Source organism: Schistocerca gregaria, chromosome 1 (genome assembly GCF_023897955.1).
Source record: "Schistocerca gregaria isolate iqSchGreg1 chromosome 1, iqSchGreg1.2, whole genome shotgun sequence".
NCBI lineage: Eukaryota > Metazoa > Arthropoda > Insecta > Orthoptera > Acrididae > Schistocerca > Schistocerca gregaria.
The window spans coordinates 455,862,876-455,883,551 of record NC_064920.1 but is presented as its reverse complement, the minus strand read 5'-3'; the positions used below and the strand labels follow the sequence as shown (position 1 = coordinate 455,883,551).

The window sequence follows — 20,676 nt, the reverse complement described above, 5'->3', positions numbered from 1 at the left end:
ATGAAGTGTTTAATTCCACACTATTGGCTAGTTTCAACTGTTCACTGCATTTCAAGTGGATGTTTTCATCTTGTAGCATGTATGCCATTTTGCCGTAATAAAGAACCGGACAAGAGATAATACGGTACTGGTACTCCAAGAAAATTTACATCCTGAAAACCACACTGAAGAGCTTAATATCAGGTCGAGGCCTACTTCATTGAGAATCTGGAAACTGCACAGATCTCACAATGAATATCGATCGCTTTTAGGCCTTTAGCACTAAGAAATCTTACAACAGCCCATACTTCACAGTCGGTGGGACTCACGATTATCGGAGGCATCTTAAACACTCAGTACACAACGTAAACAAGGAAGAATCAGACTGTTATGGCGTCAGTGCATAGATTAAGGTACAGGCTTTCATGTAAAAATAAAATTATTGAGATATCTTAGCAAGTCTTTTTTTAATTTCAAAAGATACTTAATTAAAAAAACACGCCTCGTACAATGAATTTCATAAAACACAGAGCATTTGACTCTTATTTAAAAATCAACTCTCTGATGGCAAGCCATTTGGAAGAATTTTGAGCCCAGATCAGACATTTAGTCATTATTAAAAAATTTGTGATGTATTGTAAAGTGTAATGCTCAAAAATATCATTTTATGTGAAAGCTTAGCTTCTCTTGCAGCTTATTAACCTTATAAACCAATATTGTATGTGAAAGCTTTGCTTTTCTTGTAGAAACACTATGTATATTAATTTAAACCATTAACTTTTCCTGTTTGTGTGTTTGTGCTACTTTACAGTGATGTTGGTACTGGCTGACTTCATCGTGTGTTCTGTGCTCTGAATATCCTGTCCTCTGCTGGCGAGATCTCATGATATGAACTGGGACTGGCTTACAAATGCACATCATAATCTCAATCTCAATTTCAATGCTTCGGAAAATAACATGCAATGTTTGGTGGAATTCGAATGTATTTTTTCGTAATATGAAAATATGCAACGTGAATGTTACTGCACATCAAAGATCTTTCCAAAACGTGTTCTTTTCCCTTAGATTCATTTTCAAAAGTGCCGGGAAATTCTATGCGCGTGTATAAAATCATAAGCAGTCAAAGGACTAATAAGTTTTACAGTTCTGAGAGGAAAATGTACTGTCACTTAACAAGGAAAAAGTGTCTTTTCACCTGGGAGAAAGTGTATATTTAACTGGAAAATCTGGGAATTTTCTTTCCTTGTTCAAGTATACACCTGTATCACCATTCTTTGTAGTAAATGGAGGGGGAGAAATTGGCATAAACTTTAACAGCCCTTTCCTAGGCCATCTCTCAAGATGGTACCTAATGTCCTGAAACCACTGGAACAGCCATTCAAATATCATTTCATTTGGAGGACTTTTAATCCTCTACTCACGCCAAGGTAAAATATCCTCGTGTTTCATCCAGACTCTTGGTTAACATCTGAAAGCTCTCAGACTGCTTTATTTATGTATGTTCCATTTTACATCCCTGTAAATTCTCTCTCCCTTGTAGGATAAAGCACACACAAATTGTTTAGACTATTTAATTACTACTTTTAAAATTTCCACTTTATAATAAATAACACATTGCAGAAAAAAAGTTCTCAATTGCTATGAGGTACTCCTGTATAAAACCGAAGTAGTGTGCTACAAGGAAATCTTTCAATGTGGGTTTGATATTTGGGATTTATCACTACTCCCCTCCTCTGTTGTTCTACTGAAAGCCTATTTAATATAAAACATGCTGAAGAGTACACACATTTCTGTGTAATGCTTAAGAAGTATAATTCAAAAACATGCTGCTTTTCTGTGTATTGTTCATTGAATGAATGTTGCAGTCTCGTCTGGATGAGACATTATTGTCAACATGAGATTCCTTGATGGGATATGGCTCTAGGAATGGCAGAGTTATAATGATAAACAATATAGAATTTTGGGGATCTGCATCCATACAGCCATATTGTTTGTATATCCAACATAGGTTAAGTATGAATTTCACCATAATGAGCGACCTTTCATTATTTCCTGCCATGTTGTCAAATCATCATAATGTTTCCTCATACAGCATATCATGTAATTGGTGTCAATTTATTTTTTGGCTGCTCAGAAATTTTTGTTATGTGTGAAAATATAGCTAATTAGTTCACTGTAATTATGTTGAAAGTGGCCAGGGTGGACAAAAGATGCTTCTGTATCCCTCAAAAAACAGCCTCTTACATAGATACACATAAAGACACACGCATTGGAATACTTAATAACCATGTACCTATGCCACATCCACCTGTTTTCCTCTCGGCATTGTTCCCAACCTTGCCACAACCATCAACTATAAATAAAGTCCTGTGATTGTTTAAATTAACTGTGGGTTGGGGATATATATATAATGAAGACCTCAAGTATTTGGTATAGGTCCACATATATTCTACCTTGAAATACGTAAGTGTGGGCTTCACTGTTTACAAACTGTTTTAATAATGGAAGAGTCTCAGACTATGATTAAGACTTTAGTCACAGTGGTATTTGCAAAACTTAGTGGCCTAGTGTCATTCTGTTCAATTGCACTGTCCATGCACTAGAATCTCAGTCATTTGAAAGTTTTTATCTGTATATTTAGTTATGCTTTTGATAATTAGCTTAGTGCCTAGTATTTAATATTAGCTCACACTAATTATGGTGGCAATCTCTTTCATGAGTCTTCATGTAACAAATTCACGACACGGTTGGCTGGTGATACCAGGATACAACACATGGATGAAAGTTCATCACTCATGAATTATAATTCCACACAGTTCATAGTCTCTCTCAGTAACAGTACTCACTGTATTATACTCAGTTTCAGATTTCTTGATTCCTAAACCATCAGAGCGTGGCCAATTGTTGCCTCAATGACACAACACACACATACTGAAGGCACACTTATTCGTATTAATTTGTAGGTTCTTTCACTGACAAAACACTAATACAAAAAGAGAAGATGACTACTATTGTGAAAATTATACTCATTTTGGCAGTGCAGCGGTTGAAGTTTTGATTAGCCACACACCCAGCAGTACTTGTACCCCTCACACCGAATCCTCACATGCAGCTCTAACAGTGCCTCTCTATACTCCTCGAAAAGGACACTAATGAATGTGAAGCAGGCAGTGATACTCTTACAGTGTGTTGTCTAGTCAGTTGTATTGAATCTCCTGCAAATGTCACTGGTGGACACTGTTCCACTGATAGCCACATTCATTTATGTAACCAGTTGACAGCATAAAGCACACTGATTAGTTATGTTTTGCTTATAATGATGAAGATTTATAGCTGGTCACATTAGACCAATCACAGAACATGCTCTAAGGGAAATCAGAACATGTAACAATGTGATGCCATGTAAGGAAAATAAGGATGGAAAGCATAAAAGCCCACAGATGCTTGCCAAATTAGCTTCATTATAACAGGTAATATGTTTGCATTAAGACAATTACACAGATGTCATCACATTTTCTGCATTAAAGGACCAATCAGAAACAGATTTAAATGTACAACTCTTATTCAGCAATAACTTGACTTAAGCAACCACTTAATTCTTTGCACACTCTCACCCTGACATTCTTTCACACTGCCATTTTAGTTGTGTATTCCAAATCCTGTGAAATGTTTCAGATGTCAAAAGTATTATATTATATCACACTGGCCTGCCCACTTATTAGCAAGGTAAATCATCCACATTTCTTCACATACCTCTCTTACTTACCTTCAGGATGGTGGCTCAAATGATTGTCCAGACATCTAGATTTAGATTTTCCACCTCAGCAAGCAGTCTGTCCCTAATAAACTTGTCTTTAACAGTACATTAAGTACTAAAAAACCTTCCTTCTTTACCTTCAAGAACCACTGCTGCCACTATAGCCAACAAAGGGGGAAGCAACTTTAAACTTCAGGTTTTAGGGAGGTTTATTAGGTGGTGGCTGGGAGTGGGGGGGGGGGGGGGGGCAGATCAATCAGAACCCAGGCTAAGAGTGATCCCCTTAATAAGGAAAAAGTCTGAGATAAAGGAGAAGGTTCCATAGAGAATAATAAGTAAAAGGTAATGTGATAACAAGCTTAGAGATGAAAGGGGGGAAAGAGCGAGAAATTAGGCCAGATATAGAACAAGAAGAAGGGAAAAACGCAAGTGGAAAAAGTAATACAAAGAAGTACAAAGAATATTAGAGAGAGAATTGAGTGAGTTGCATATGGAAGAAAAAAATTACATAACAGAAAAACAAGTAAAATAAAATAATAATTGTAACAACTCAAATGCAGATAGGAAAGTGTATGGGAGAATGAGAGGATATATTGGATAGCAAGTTCCTACGTTTTAAGTTCATGGAAGCTGGAACTGTTTGAGAGAGTCCAACTGGCCCTTGTGGTTTTTCAGGTATTTATCTCTCTTTTGAAATTTAGTGTAGAGCAGGCAGAGGACCAGGATACTGAACATCCCCAATCTGGGTCCAGCTGCCAGAGACTGTGTGTGTGTGTGTGTGTGTGTGTGTGTGTGTGTGTGTTTTGGTAGTTCTGACTAAGACCTTGTTGGCCAAAAGCTAACTTTGTGACAGCCTTTTTTGTTGTGCCTTTCTATGACTCAGCATCTTCGTTATATGGTGAGTAGCAACTATCCTTTTCATCATATTGTTCCATTCCATACTGGATTTTCCTGTGTAGCAGAAATGGATTGGTGAAAAGCGAAACATTTTCTTTAAGCAGTTTACCAGGGAGACGCATGAGCAATGAAAATTTTTTGCTAACCTAATTCTCCCTCTATGTGCCTCCAGTAGACACAAATTTGTATCAGTTGTCCTACCAGCATTGGTGTGGAAGCATTATTGTGGTCAATGGGATTGTTTTTGTAAATGCTGTTTCATGTGTTTGGTGATTTTTCTAAGACACATTAAATACCAATGTGCTAACATCTGGTTATGTTTCCTGTTAGGGAAATCAGCAACAGAAACTCTCAATACTGTGAGCAGATTATGGAGAAGAAGCTTTGAGCGAGAAATTGGTTTACAAGTGTTTTTTATGGTCCAGTGTCAGTTGAAGACAAATCGTGAGTGGGATGTCCTTTGACTTCCAGAATGGGCAAAGAGAGAGAGAGAGAGAGAGAGAGAGAGAGAGAGAGAGAAACTGAAAAAAATCCGTCTTCTGATCACGTTTGATCATTATAGAACAGTCAATGAATTGGTGGAAACAACTGGAATGTTGTGGAGGTCATGCCAACGAATTTTGATTGTAGATGAAATGTGTTGCAGCAAAATCTATCCTGTGTGTACTCTCTGTCCAGAAAGCCAATTATTTTCGTGTGTGCTAGAAATTGAAAGCAGATCCAGAAATTTATCCAGATTGTGATGCAGAAGTCATTGTCATAGTGGGTGCCGAATTCTTGTGTTCCGGATATGACCCAGAAACAAAGCGACACTCCAGCTACTGGAAAATAGCTTCATCTCTAAGTCCAAAGAAAGCAAGGCATGTGAGATCCCATGTCGAGGCAGTGTTGGGTTTTTTTTCCCCCTACCCCCATCAAGCGGGTCTTCCAATGTAAATTTGTTTCCCAGAACTCTACAGGTAACCAGAATTACAAAGTTAGGTGCTAAAACAGTTATGTGAAGCAGCAAGAGGAACAGTATGACAATCAGGAAATTGGATTTTTCACCAAGATGACACCTCTGCACACACGGCTTTGAGTGTTGGGCAGTTTTTGGCCAAAAACTAAATGACAGAAGTTTCTCACCTACTCTGCTCACTGGACATGGCCCCCTGTGACTTTTTTATTCCCAAAAATGAAAAGAAACATAAAAGGGGAAACATCTCAAGTCATAGAAGGAGTGAAAAAAAAAATTGTTGTAGGTCCTAAACAAAATAACTTCAGGTGAGATTGAAAACTATTTTTGCCAATGGAAAAAGGTTTGGACAGATGTAATATATCTGGTGGACTCTATTTTGAAGGCGTTTAAGTTTGGAAAAATGTTCCATTACTTGCACAATTTTTGTAAAACTACTGTGCAGAAGTAGCTGTGTTTTTTTTTATACACGAACAAACAAACAAAAAAAACACCACCAAAAAAATAATTCATGTAGACTAATTAAATTTCAGGAATAAATTTGACTGGGTAACATATTTCAGTGATTCAAGATCACAGGTTAATGTAAGGATAAGATAAACTGTTGCAAATGTGAAATGCAGATAACTTAATGATTGGTGTAACCATCAAAATGTTGTTTATAAGCATGCAAACATGCATGTATTGTGTTGTATAGGTGACAGATGTCAGTTTGTTGGCTGGAGTTTTATGCCTGTTGCACTTGGTCGGTCAATACAGGGACAGTTAATGCTGTTTGTGGATGATGCTGGAATTGTCTTGTGACCAAGTAGGCCAAGGCAAGAAGCCAACACTCTGTAGAGCATGTTGGGTTACAGATGTGGTATGTGTGTGAGCCTTGTCCTTCTAGAAAACACCCCCTGGAATGCCCTGGCGGCACAAAAGGTTGATTCATCAGATGGATGTACAGATTTGCAGTCAGGGTGCATGGGATAACCACGAGAGTGCTCCTGCTGTTATACGAAATCACACCTCAGACCATAACTCCAGGTATAGACCCAGTATGTGTAGCATACAGACTGGATCATCTGGCCTGATCCTAACCAACACATGGCCACCATGAGCACCAATGAATATGTAGCTTTCACCAGAAAATACAACAGACCTCCCCCCTGCCTTCCAAAGTACACTACAGGGTGACTGGCTTGGATCTGTCCTTGAAGTAACTGATTTGTAACAGTTCGTTGGTTCAGTGTGGTGCCAGTTGCTGCTCAGATTGCTGCAGCAGATGCGATAAAATGTGTTGGAGCTATTTGCCGAATGCAATGATCTTTGCTCTTGGTAGTGTCACATGGTCGTCTGGAGCCTGGTCTTCCTGCAGCTGTACATTCTCATGACTTGCCAGCAATCATGTACAGAGGCTACATTCCTACCAAGTCTTTAAGCAGTATCATAGAAGCAATATCCATCTTCTCTTAGCCCTTTTACATGACGTCGTTCATACTCAGTGGTGTGTTGAAAATGGTGTCTGTGTCGCCTTAAAGGAATTCTTGACTAACGTCATCTCACCATGTCCAGTGTCAAAGGTAACCAATGCTCACAACCATTGCAGCATGTATTTAAAGCAAACCTGATCTGCATCTTCGTAATTATTACTAGTGAATGGTCATCATCTTTCAGATGTAGAAACACGCCGTCAACTTTTCTTTATGTCGCTCAACTCTTTCACGGTATTGATTTTTCCCACCCCCCAACAGCATATTCTTCCCTTATTTGTCATCAAAGTGAAAATATGGATTTCAGTGAAGTGATTAAAACACAGCTCAATGTAACAAATGCACTCTTGACTAGAGCAACATGTCATTTCTGGTACATCCACACTTCAGTAGTAAAATATCAATAACCACAGTGATCACATTATCCAGATCTTTGCCACAAGCTGTTTCATTCCATTGTGTTGTAATCACTTCATTGAAGAACTTAATAAATGCACCTCAGGGAAGAACATACAACAACACATCAATTTCTATTTTGTGAAATATTACTTGTAAATCTGTTGGTCATAACTGTGTGTTACACAGTATCTTTTCTTCAGCAACTTGGCCTCCTTAGCTTTTATATTTTGTTAACATTAGAACACCTATTGCATACAAATGCAGCATTTTACGATTAGGTGATCTTGCTTATTGTGGTAGTTCAGACACATCTCTATGTAAGTACATAAAATTATTTTTTGACAATTATAGGCTCTGACATTGTTGTTTAAAACTTCTAAATCTCACAAAAGGTACATTTCTCAAGTAGCTGTAGTGTTCAGTGACCTACAGTATTCTGTTTTAAATTGTTATATTTTTGTTCTAGGGAGTGGACGAGGAATATGATCATGCACTTCATGACTTTTATTCTCCATATCACGAATTCATCGATGTCATGTGTCGATTGGCTATAAACAATGAATGCATGTCAGAAGCACTTGTAAACTTGAGTGCCATGGTGGGCTTTGAAGGTGTTCCTCTGCATTTAACATTCTTCCCAAAGCTATGGGTCGACATTTACCATGCACAGGTTAGAATTCTTCTTTATTGTTTCATGTTTTATGTATGTCCATCAGTACTTATTTTTATTATACTATATTGTTAAGTTTTAATGAGAAAATTTTGTTGACATTCTAGACATAGTCATGTTATTCACTGTACTGTAATTGGGTCCTGTCAAACTGAAAAACTATTAGTCCTCTACATTGACTGTGGTTTCTGTAATTCACTGTGAGCTACTACTTTCTCCATCCTTGACTGGCTTAAAAACTGACAAGACATTAAAGTTGTGAACTTACCTTCCTCTTACATTGATTGTGATATTTGCCAAGTGGTTATTGTTGCTGTATAAAAATACCAGAATAACTCATAAATTATGTAATATTGTTGGCTGTTACTCTATTGAAGTGGGAGTGGGAGGAAGATATGGAGACAAAAGATAGACAGGCAGTCATACTACATACTTTTATGTTGTAATTTCATGTACTAACATGTTCCCTGACCCTGGAGATTTGCTTCTAATTTGGTCCTACAGAACTTGACGTGTAAATAAAACAAATAAATAGCTGAAATTACATCATAAAATATTGACACATGTTTGGAACATATGCTCTCAAATAGTACTAATTGCAGAAAGATGATAATGACACAAATATTTTTGAAAATTACATCACTTGGAAAGAATGATCTATTGAATCCAGGCTTGAAGGCTATTAGAGTATTATATCAGAAAGCTGATTAAAAGTGCAGGGATAGGGAATACAACATAGTACAGTCTATCTTTTCTGTGACCAAAAATGGCTGTGCTATTTCAAGCTCGTACGGTGAGGAACCTTCATTTGAAGTGAAAAATTGAAAGCGAATGCTACTAGTATTCCTTGCCAATGTGAAAGTGTGCCATAACATCACGTTAATGAGTTTGCAAGGGGCAGTCTTTCGAAAATTAACTACATTGACATCACACTTTATGGGTTGTACTGTTTCCAGGCTTGCCATTCCACTGGTCACCCTTGCCCAGAAATGTTTCATATTGAAATGGCCATTTGAACTGCGTCACTGGACGGATCATGCTGCAACAAATTCTGCAGCGATGGTTACCTCAGTTGTTGGTCCAAGGAGCTTGCATTGTAGAATGAAATAGTGGAAAAATGTCAAGCAGGTTGCTTGGAGTATCATTAGGCACAACATGTCAACATCACTGTAACCTACTAAGGACAATGTAGGATATAAACTGCTACATCAGTGAAGTTTTAGATCTCATCGTGTCACCCTTCGTTCAGATAACTCTGAATTCATTCGTGTCATATTTCAGCAGAACATTCATAATATTAGGTACCATTGCTGTCCTAGAATTCATGTTTTCACAAGCATTAGTTTGCTTACTGTCATTGAATTTAGGTATGATTGACTTTATAATGAAAATGATAGATTGCTTCTCACCACATAGGAGACATTGAGTAACAGACAAGCACATTGGTGGGTGGTGGTGGTGGTTATTACTGGATATTATCAGCTATCAGGCTGTGTCCTTATATACACACACACACACACACACACACACACACACACACACACACACACACACACACACACACACACACACACACCTTGATGTCTTGATGTTTGCTTCTGAGAGGTGTGGCAACCATTGCTGGGACAGTTAGTGGGTGTATAGGAGAGATATAGGGCTAGCAGCTTAAAGGTGGGGAAAGATGCTAATGCTGCTTTTGGTAGTGGCAGGAACAGGATAGTGGGCTGCTAGGTGCAGTGTTAGAGGGCTGCACTGAGAGGAAATTAGGGAAGCAGCATCATTGTGCAGGCGCATTGGTAGTTGTATGTAGGGCTGCAGTGGAAGCAGGGAAGAGGATCTGATGGTAGAGGATAGAGACTAGCGAAGGTTGAGTTCGGGGAGGTCATGGGAATGAAGGATAAGTTGCAGGCGGAGTTCACAATTGCACAGTTCAGAAAATCCAGTGTTAGTGGGAAGAATGTACATGGCACAAGCTATGATATGATCATTAAAGTGCAGCACATTGTCTTAGATGGCATGCTCATGTTTGCCAGTAGACATCCATTCAGACAGACAATTTGTTATGTTAGGTCCACAACGAATGCAGCACAGTGATTGCAGCTAAGTGGTAGATCAGATGGCTGCTTTCATTGGTTGGGTTATTTGAGGGAAGAGACCAAATAGCGAGGTCATCGGTCTCATGGGATTAGGGAAGGATAGGGAAGGCAGTCGGCCTTGCCCTTTCAAAGGAACCATCCTGGCATTTGCCTGGAGTGATTTAGGGAAATCACGGAAAACCTAAATCAGGATGGCCGAACGCGGGATTGAACCGTCGTGCTCCCGAATGCAAGGCCAGTGTGCTAACCACTGCGCCACCTTGTTCAGTGCTTTCATTGGTGGCTCTCCCTTTAATGGGGGATAAGACATCTGTGACAGGATTGCAGAAGGAGGTAGTGGGAAGATGTATGCAGCAGATCTTGTATCTAAGTATATTGTTGGGATATGAGCCAAGGGGTAGGAGGTTAGGAGTTTGGATGGCTTAGGGGTACACAAGGATATTGCTTAGATTGGGTGGGCAGTGGAATACCACAATGAAAGGGGTGTGGAAGGTATTTCTCCTTTCAGGACACAATGGGAGGTAGTCAAAATTTAAGCAGAGAACGTGGTTCAGTTGTTTCAGTCCTGGGTGGTATTGAGTCACAAGGGTGGGGGTAATGCTCTTTTGCAGCCAGACAGGCTACAGAGTTGAATTGTAGGTTACTATGGAGACAAGGCATGGAAGACCTGTTTCTGGAAAAGGTGGGGGAATTAATTTTTGTGTGTGAAGGCCTCAGTGAGACCCTTGGCAAATTTGGAGAGGGACTGCTCATCACCATAGATGAAAGGATCACCGTTGGCTACCCTGTATGGGAGGGACTTCCTGATGTGGAATAGGTAGCAGCTGTATTGTTGGTGGTTGCTAGATTTGGTGAGGATAGAGGTACAGATTTAGTCTTGGGTTGAGCTCAACATCGAGGAAGGTGGTTTGTTGAGCTGAAGAGGACCAGATGAAGTGAATGGGTGAGTAGTTATTAATGTTCTGGAGGAATGTTGATAGGGTGTCCTCATTCTTTCTAGGCAGCATTATTATTGTTAAAAGAAATATAGTAATATGTGGGTAAGGTATTAAACAACAAAGCATTTGTATAACAACTTTCATTGAGCATACATTGCGTGATGTTTTTGTTGCCTTATTTATTGACATTTGTTATAAGCTTTTGAACAGTCGGTATCCATCTGTCGATAAGCTGGCAGGTGCCCTGTCATCGTCCGCTAATATCAGACCTCACAAATGGTCTCTCAAAGATTCAAACAAGTGCAAATTAATAGTGTAATGCCCAGGCAATGTGTTTAAACATCTCAGATTTTAAGCCTCATAACACATCCTTAGCATGCATAGTCATATGAAAGTGTGTTTTATCATGTAGTAACAGTACTCCTGTGAGAAAAGTTGCAAGCAATTTGATCACACGCACCACCGCGAAAGGCACCAGTCAAATTGACCCTCCCACAGGAAGTACACAAGTATAGGGCTCATGGCAGCCTCAAAGATCACCTGCATTCCATTTTTATTGCCTTGTGATTGAAAACAATAGGGCTTCAACTTCCTTCCATCCTCCCTTTTTCCTTTCCTTCTGGTACTGAATTCAAGATTAGAATTGTTTCTCTCATACTTCTCCATTTTCTGATACCAAAATTATCTTCATATAATACTTCGGAAGGTCTTCTTTCTATTCTTCATGTTATCCTAGCCAATAGTCATTGTATTGGTCATAATTTAGTTTTTCATAATTTTCTTGAAACTTTGATGGTATATCTCCTGTTTTACAGCCTTTAATAAATTTCATCCTCCACAGATTTCAGTACTTGTAGGAGAATAATGCTTGCCTCATCCAGACCCTCTGATAAGTTCTACTTGCCTTCTGGACTGTGCCAAATAGCAGGCACTCAAAGAACCTCATCAAGGCATGGCAAACCCACGGTCCCTGATCTGGGGGTTGGTCGATACCACCAGTCTTCCACAATCATATGCTCTGGATGAGCTTTAGTAAACTGACTTTTGGCCAGAAAGCTCAACGTCAGACTTTGCTACTTGCTAATATGGAATGTCTCTCTTTGACATTTGCCACATCACAGTTGTGTTAATCTTGCTCAGATATTACAGGGCCGTTTCTGTGGAAACTTTACACATCTGTAACTACTCATGATTACAGAAGATATCATGGGTGGATAGCAAATTTTGAAAGGAATAAAGGTAGCAATTCACAATACAGGTGAGTGGTAAAGCTAACAACTCACTGTACAGTTTAGGTGTTGAACAGTGAATAGGTACTTAAACAAGACTGATAATCATACAAGCTTCAAGATTAGTTTTTCTTGTAGCTGTACTGTATGTACATTAATTTAAACCATTAGCTTTACCTATTTGTGCGTTGGCACTGCTTAACACTGATGTTGTTATTGACAGCCTACATCACGTGACATGAGCTATGATTGGCTAACAAAAGTACATCGTACAGCACAATGTTGATTTTAATGCTTTTTGGAAGCTACCATGCTGTATTTGGTGGAAATTGTATGTATACTTTCATAATACAAAAATATGCAGTAAACGTGTTGCCGCACATTAAAGATCTTTCCTAAAATGCTTTTTTTTCCCCTGCTGAATTTCATTTCTTAAAGTGCTCAAAATTTCTATGTTGATGTATAAAATCTTTACCATTCAATGAGTTGATAAGTTTTAGTTTCGAGGTCAAGTATATTGTCACTTAACATGGAAAAAACTGTACTTTAACCCAGGTTATTGTCAGGAGGAGTCACCTTTCCTGTCCTCTCAACCTGCAAGATCAGGAATTCACAGAGGGTAGGATTACTTGTAGTTGGGAGCTTCAGTGTGATCAACATGGGGCTGCTTAGAGATGTGGCTGCCAACAAGTCCATTGTGTACTCTGTGTGCATAGCAGGGGGAGTCAACCCAAATGTAATATGGATCCTTCTTTATGCCAACTAGAGCACAGGGAGCCGCCAACTGTAGTTTATGGCTTACGTTCCCTACTAATGATGTGTGTTGCTTTGGATCAGAAGAGAATCTCTCTGGTTTCTGGCGGTTTTGACACTGTAGGCTGCAGGTTCCTTAACTTGCCCCTGAGGGTGGTGATGTATCGGGTACTGTTTAATAGGTCAGGTTTCCATTACATGAAGGTGATAGCTACACAGGTAATGGGGACTGTGTAGAATGGACTGGGTGACTTTTTAGGTTAGGGGGCCTCGGGTCCTCAGTCTCAAAGGGTACAGGTGAAACACAGGACATGGGTAGATGTGAGCCATAAGTTTTATAACTATGAATTGTCGTAGCTTGTTTTGGAAAGAACCAGAGTTCCAATAGTTAATAGAAAAGTACTGTAGCTCAAATTGTTATAGATACTGAAAGCTGGATTAGCCAGAGATAAGTTCAGCTGAAATTTTTGAGAAGAATGTGGCAGTTTTTGAAAGGATGGATTAAATAGAATTTTTAGTGGTTTGTTTGTTAGAAGTAGTTTACCTTGTATTTCCTATGAGTTAGTATGTGTAGAGGTTATACTTGACAACCAGAATAAATGTATAATTGGTTCCTTTTATCAATATGCTACACAGATGATATAATTGCTGAAAGATTCAAAGAAAACTTGAATATCATCTCCAGTAGGTACTCCACTCATACACTTAAAGTTGGGGGTGACTTTGACCTACCCTCAACATGTTGGCAGAAATACATGTCTGCAATAGAAGTAAATGCTTTGTCCAAGAATTATTTTGACTTATGTAGTTATTAATTATGTGTGGCACTTCGATCAGAAGACTTTCTGTCTGTCTATCTAGCGGCTATCTGAAGTGGTAAAGAGTGCCAGTATTCCTTCCAAGATGAAGGCAGAACTCACTATCCATAGCATTGACAGAATGAAGATAGTAGGAGTGATCCACTAAATTACAGGCCCGTATCATTAACATCGATATGCAGCAGGATTTTGGAAGAGAACAGTCTGTTTGCACATAATCAACACAGGCTTAGAAAACATCATTCTTGTGAAACACCGCTAGCTCTTTACACACACAAAGTGTTGAGTGCTATTCACAAGGGATTTCAAATTGATTCCATGTTTATATATTTCCAAAAGGCTTTTGACACTAACCACACAAACGGCTTGTAGTGAAATTGGATGCTTATAGAATATTGTCTCAGTTATGTGACTGGGTTCGTGATTTCCTGACAGAGAGGTCACAGTTCGTAGTAACTGATGGAAAGTCATCGAGTAAAACAGAAGTGATTTCCGGCTTTACCCGAGGTAGCGCTATAGGCCCTTTGCTCTTCCTTGTGTGTGAAACTCATCCGAGATGCCTGTGGCATCCAGCATGCAGGGTGCAGTCATCTGCATGTTTTGGCTCACATTGGCACCAACGACGCCTGTCGCATGGGTTTCTGAGGTGATCCTCAGTTTGTACAGCAACTGGTGGAGGTGGTGAAGACAGCTGCACTCGCACACAGAGTGCAACCAGATCTCTCAATTTGCAGCATCATTCCCAGAGTTGATCAGGGTTCTTTGGTTTGGAGCTGAGTGGAGTATCTCAACAAAAGGCTTCATTGACTCTGTGATGGTCTTGGCTGTTGATTTTTAGACCTGCATTATTGAATGAGAATTTATAGGGCTCCCCTTGATAGGTCAGGGGTGCAAAGGAAGCGGCTTCTTGGATAGCAGAACACTTTTGGAGTGCACATGAGGGCTTTTAGGCTAGGCGGTAGTTTGAGCTGCTCTGATGAACTCTCACCAGTTGACTCACAGCAAGGGAAGTTCAGAATAAAGACACTTCGACTGTCACAATTTTATCAGTAAACTGTCAAAGTATTCATAATAAAGGTCCCGAATTTACTACCCACCAGTAAAGTTCTCACACTCAAATTATTCTTGGGACCGAGAGCTGGCAAAAGCTCGAAGTGGAAAGCTCTGAGATATTTAGCAATTCGTGGGATGTATATCGGAAAGACAGATTAGAGCCATAGGAGAGGGAGTGCATTTGACAAAAATGTTGTCTCTCCCGAGGTTGAAGTTGAGTGTGAAAGTGAAGTCATCTGGTCGCATATAACAGGTGTAGGTGAAATGTAAGTTAACTGTTGGATGTTTTTACTGGCCACCCTATTCTGTTGTGACAGTTCTAGAGTCATTCAAAGAGGGTCTGCAGTCAGTAGCGTGCAAATACCAACAGTGCAATACTAGTTTAAGGTGACTTTAACCTGCCGAATATAGACAGAGATGTATATGGATACATTGCTGAGGGGAATTACAGACACTGTCATGTGAAATACATTTGAAAATGTTTTCTGGAAATTGTTTTGAGCAGCTAGCTCGGCAGCCCACACGTAATGGAAGTATCTTAGACCCTGTACCTGAAAATAGACCAGGCCTTCTCTACAATGTCAGTATAGAAACGGGAATTAGTGATCATGATGTCATTATAGCAACTATGAAAGGTAGGATAGTGTTCCTGCTAGATACAGCTCATAAGCAGTTATTAACATCTCACTCAGACAGTGAACTGATGTCACTTAGTTCCAGTAAAATGGATTTAGAAGAATTATGGCCAAAGTTTAAGCAGATTGTAAATTGTTATCTGGAGAGTTAGGTGCCTAGTAAGTGAATAAAGTCTGGAAAAGACTCACAATGATTTAATAACAAAATTCGGCAGATAATGAGGAAGCAGAAGGCGTTGCACTCTCAGTTCAAAAGGGAATGCATAAACGACAAGAGAAGGTTAGTAGAGATTCATATGTCTGTGAAAAGATCTATGTGCAAAGCATACAACAACTACCAGTGTCACACCTTAGCAAAAGATCCGGCAGAAGCCCCGAGAAAATTCTAGTCTTGTGTAAAATCGCTAAGCAGGTGTGATGCTCCATTCAGGCCCTTGGTGACTTATCTGGCGTGGCAGTTGATGATAGCAAAACAAAAGCCAAAGTATTAAATTTCACATTCAAGAAATTGTTTACACAGGAGAATCGTACAAACCTATCATCTTTTGACCATCGGACAGACTCCCGTATGGACGACACAGTAATAAGTGTACCTGGTGTAGTGAAGCAACTGAAAGATATGAGAGAAAATAAATCACCAGTTCCAGGTGGAATTCCAGTTCAATTTTACAAAGATTACTCTATGGCATTGGCCCCTTACACGAATCAGAACGGTTTTAGAAAGCATCGCTCATACGAAGCTCAACTTGCCCTTTTCTCAAGTGATATACTGAGGACTGTGGATGAAGGGCAAAATGCAGATTCTATATTTCTAGATTTCCGGAAAGCATTTGACACGGTGCCCCATTGCAGGCTGTTAATGAAGGTACGAGCATATGAAATAAGTTCACATATATACGAGTGGCACCAAATAGAACCCAGTATGTTGTCCTCTACAGCAGGTGTTCATCAGAGACAGGGTGTCATCAGGGGTGCCCCAAGGATGTATGATAGGACTGCTGTTTTTTCCTTCTATATACATAAATGATTTGGGCAGCAGGGTGGGCAGCAATCTGTGGTTGTTTTGTGATGCTGTCGTGGTGTATATTAAGGTGTCGAAGTTGAATGACTGTAGGAAGATACAAGATGACGTAGACAAAATTTCCAGTTGGTGAGATATATGGCTGCTAGCCCTAAATGTGGAAAAACATAAGTGAATGCAGATAAGTAGGAAGATCAAACATGTAATGTTCGAATACAGTATTGCTAGTGTCCTGCTTGAGACAGTCAAGTCATTTAAATACCTGGGCGTAATGTTGCAGAAGTGGAACAAGCATGTGAGGACTGTGGTAGGGAAGGCAAATGACGACTTCAGTTTACTGGGAGAATTTTAGGAAAGTGGGATTCACCTGTAAGGGAGACCACATATAGGACATTGGTGGATCTATTCTTGAGCACTGCTCGAGTGCTTCGGATCCGTAGGAAGACATTGAAGCAATTCAGAGACAGGCTGCTATATTTGCCATTGGCAGGTTCGAATAACATGTAAGTGTTATGGAGATGTTTTGGAAACTTACATTTTTTTTTGGAAACTTACTTTTTTGAACCACTATTGAGAAAATTTAGAGAACTGGCATTTGAAGCTGCCTGCTGAACAATTCTACTGCTCTGTAACATATGTTGGGCGTAATGACCACAAAGACAAGATATGATAAATCAGGGCTCTTATGGAGACATACAGACAGTCAATTTTCCTTTGCTGTATTTGCGAGTGGAACAGGAGGGTAAAAGACAAGTAGTGGCACAGGGTGCCCTCTTCCACACACCATACGGTGGGTTGCAGAGTATCTATGTAGATGTAGAATGTAGAGGCCCCTACCCATAGGTTCAGCATGGAAGATATCAAACCATCATTAACGGGGGACAATTTTAAAAAAGTAAATTAAAAAAAAGTGTACTCCATAAATCTTGTCACAGAATCTCTCTCTGGCCCACATAGATGCCATTGAAAGTGCCACACGTGATTCTGTGAACGCCCAAGTTTTTAAATTTATCAGTTTTGTCAAGACTGAGCCACAAAACAAGTCCAAGATTCTTTTGTGGACAAAAACCAGCTGAACCATTACTTTCCTGAAGGTGTGCACAATTCTAATGCAAGAAGGGCTGAAGTATGACATGGAAATATTTGCAGTTAAACCTTCGAAGAAAATGACTGATGATGTACTTTTTTAAGAATTTTTCTACCCATCTCATATGACCTTTTCTGAATATCCATTGGCTTGTCCTGTCTGTACTGTAACATTTATTTTCTTGTTAGCAGCATCATTATGCTAACCTATGAAACACTGATGAAAAATATGCAAGCTTGTGAACTGGAAGGTAAAAAAAGTGGCAGTAATAATTGTATCAGTAGCAGTTATCTTACAAAAAATAGTCATGACCGAGATTAGAGCCTACTATAGAGACAATTAAATCAAGAAAATCAACTTCAAAATGCATTGTGAACTGTATCCATTTTTGCATCAAGTTAAAAGCCTGTGCAAGTTCTTCCACGTCTCTCTACTACCCTGAAAGTGGACGGAGATATCAGTGTATCTGTGATAAACTAGTTTTATTCCGTAATTCTTCATGAGAAGTAAAACACCTAGTTGCCAAATCATTTACAAAAAAGTCAGAGAGAATACCTGAAAGACTATAACCCGTGACAAGACAATCCTTTTGATAATAAGTCTGGCCATTAAAAGTGAAGTAGTTGAAAGATAAAGACAAAGACATGAGATTAGTAAATTCACTCGCCTCACTTAAACCTATTTTATCAAATCTAAAAAATATTCCTCGTGATGGTGTATAGAGTTTCATCAATGGGGATATTAGTATATAGATTCGAGATGTCAAGGGAGGTGAGTATGCCCCCTTTGGGACCTCAGCCCCTTCCAAAAGCTTAGCCGTTTCAAAACTATTTTGTACACTATAAGACTGAGAGAATTTGGAAATTTCCTTCAATTTAGCATTGCAAAAACCGGACCTGAACAAAAAGTTAGTAATGTTAGTGCATTTTAATACACAATTGAGGTTAAAAAGCAGTGCCTGCCACCATTCAGTCATGACATTCAATAATATATGTACAAACTTTTCATCATATTAAAAAAAATTAAGAAAATTATATGTAGCAGTCGTGGCCTCTCAGCGAGGAAGCTTCAACTGAAGAAGACTGACAGTGTTGCGATGTTTTCAGCCAATGTCCTTCAGAGCTGATACAGAAAACACACACACACACACACACACACACACACACACACACACACACACACACACACACACACACACACACCGATTACATTGTACCATTGCAGCAACACAGCTAGGATGAGCAGTTGCATTGGGTAAAGGTGGTGAGAGGAGAAACAAGGCTGGAAAGGGAGGGGTTTCGGGGAAGGGGAGGGGGGCTAGTAGGGGATAGGACAGGAATGTGGTACAAGTTGCAGCCACTGCTTAAATTTTGAATAAAAATCATCAGCAGTAGCAGCCGAAGGCTTTGACTATAAGGCATAAAAATCATTCTGCTATCGCCCTCATCAAAGAGGGCAGAAAAATGGACAGAGATTCAGAACATCCTCTTGCCCTTGGTGGGGGAAGCTGCTCCCACCGATCAGCAGTGTGAGGATGCAGAAGGCAGTGGTAACAATGCATTAAAAATACATAATGACTCATTTCATTTAAAATCACCCAAAATAAATAAATCTTATTGCCCTCATGTCACAGATGTTTGTGTAAAACTGATATAAGAAGATACATAATGGTAGGTGGTTAGAATAATTTTTCCAGAGAAGGCTTTTTGAAACTGGCTTCAGTAGAAAAGGAGTAATTTTTTTAAATTATTTTTTTAAAGATTTTCTTCAATTCAGTGTCATTGGCATGATAAAAAGGAACACCTACGATGTAATGAAGTAAGATTATTAAAATGCTGGAATTATGCACAGAAATATTTATAGACGTGCAATGAATGTCATTTTCTATTGTTAGTTTTCTTCCCTCTTTTTTTGTGGTTTAAAACTGAAAGAACATGGATAAAAATGGAAGTTCTTGGATAGAGTAATTGTAAAAAGCATTCATTCTTTTAAACAAATTATCATGGGGACAACCATGTCTGATCCAAAAGTATATAAGTGACTGGTGCTTGCACTTGTGGCAGGAGCAGACAAAGTCATTAAAACATTTTCATAGGGAATCCAGCAAACATCAGCAGCAAGTGTCTACAAATGAACTGATGAACGTCCGCTTTGCCTCATAAATTTGCATTTGCAGCTCTGTTCTTCACTGATATCCAGAATTTTTCCAAGCCACCATTGGTATGAATGTAGTGAATGATGGAACATGCTTTATCAGCAATCAGTGGCTTGAAAAAAGGTTGACTCCTGCCCCCAGAATGGTAGAACCAGTTTCCATTTCATTTTTGTAACGTGTTTGTGAATTTTATGATCTCCTCTGTTGTGACATGAAATGTTTGTATTCCTGGAACGTGAATTTTGGCAATGTAAACAGAGCTTCTGAACTTAAAATGTGATTGTCATATGGATGCTCTTTTGGCTAAACATTTAGTAATTATGACTTGAAAATACCGAGAAATGTGCATTCCACTATGTATTGTCCAAATTTGTGGCAGAATGGAGTTACCAACTTGCTTAGATTTATTGCAGGGGTGGGGTTGTGCTGTTAAAACAAACAAAAACACACCATTCTGTGCTATTCATGCTGTGTGTGTGTGTGTGTGTGTGTGTGTGTGTGTGGTGTTTACATTTTGAAATAGATGTTAGTTTTATGTACTATTTATGTTAAAAAATTAAATTAATGAAATATCCTTCATACTTTCTAATTGCTGACATTATTCTTTTAGCACGTGGACAGGAAATACATTGGCATGCTTACAAACAGTAACTATTTTGTTGACTATGTTGAAGCAGTTTTACTGGATGAAAGATCTTCACTAAATATAGGAATTGTATATAATTTCCTTTGTCTGTATTTTCCTAAGGTAAGTCCAGT

At 39.1% G+C, this 20,676-nt stretch overlaps 1 protein-coding gene across 2 annotated transcripts in view; it reads left to right on the top strand.

Moving 5' to 3' along the window:
* The window catches only part of LOC126352307 (ubiquitin carboxyl-terminal hydrolase 34), a 538,206-nt gene that overhangs the window by 396,397 nt on the left and 121,133 nt on the right, over window positions 1-20,676 (top strand). For both annotated transcript variants that reach the window (XR_007565188.1, XM_050002677.1), the window contains exons 49-50: window positions 7,929-8,132; window positions 20,528-20,665. Coding sequence is in view for 1 of the 2 variants with exons in the window: in XM_050002677.1 (XP_049858634.1) it covers window positions 7,929-8,132; window positions 20,528-20,665 (342 nt within the window). In the remaining variant the exon portion in view is untranslated. The remainder of the gene's footprint in view (window positions 1-7,928; window positions 8,133-20,527; window positions 20,666-20,676) is intronic.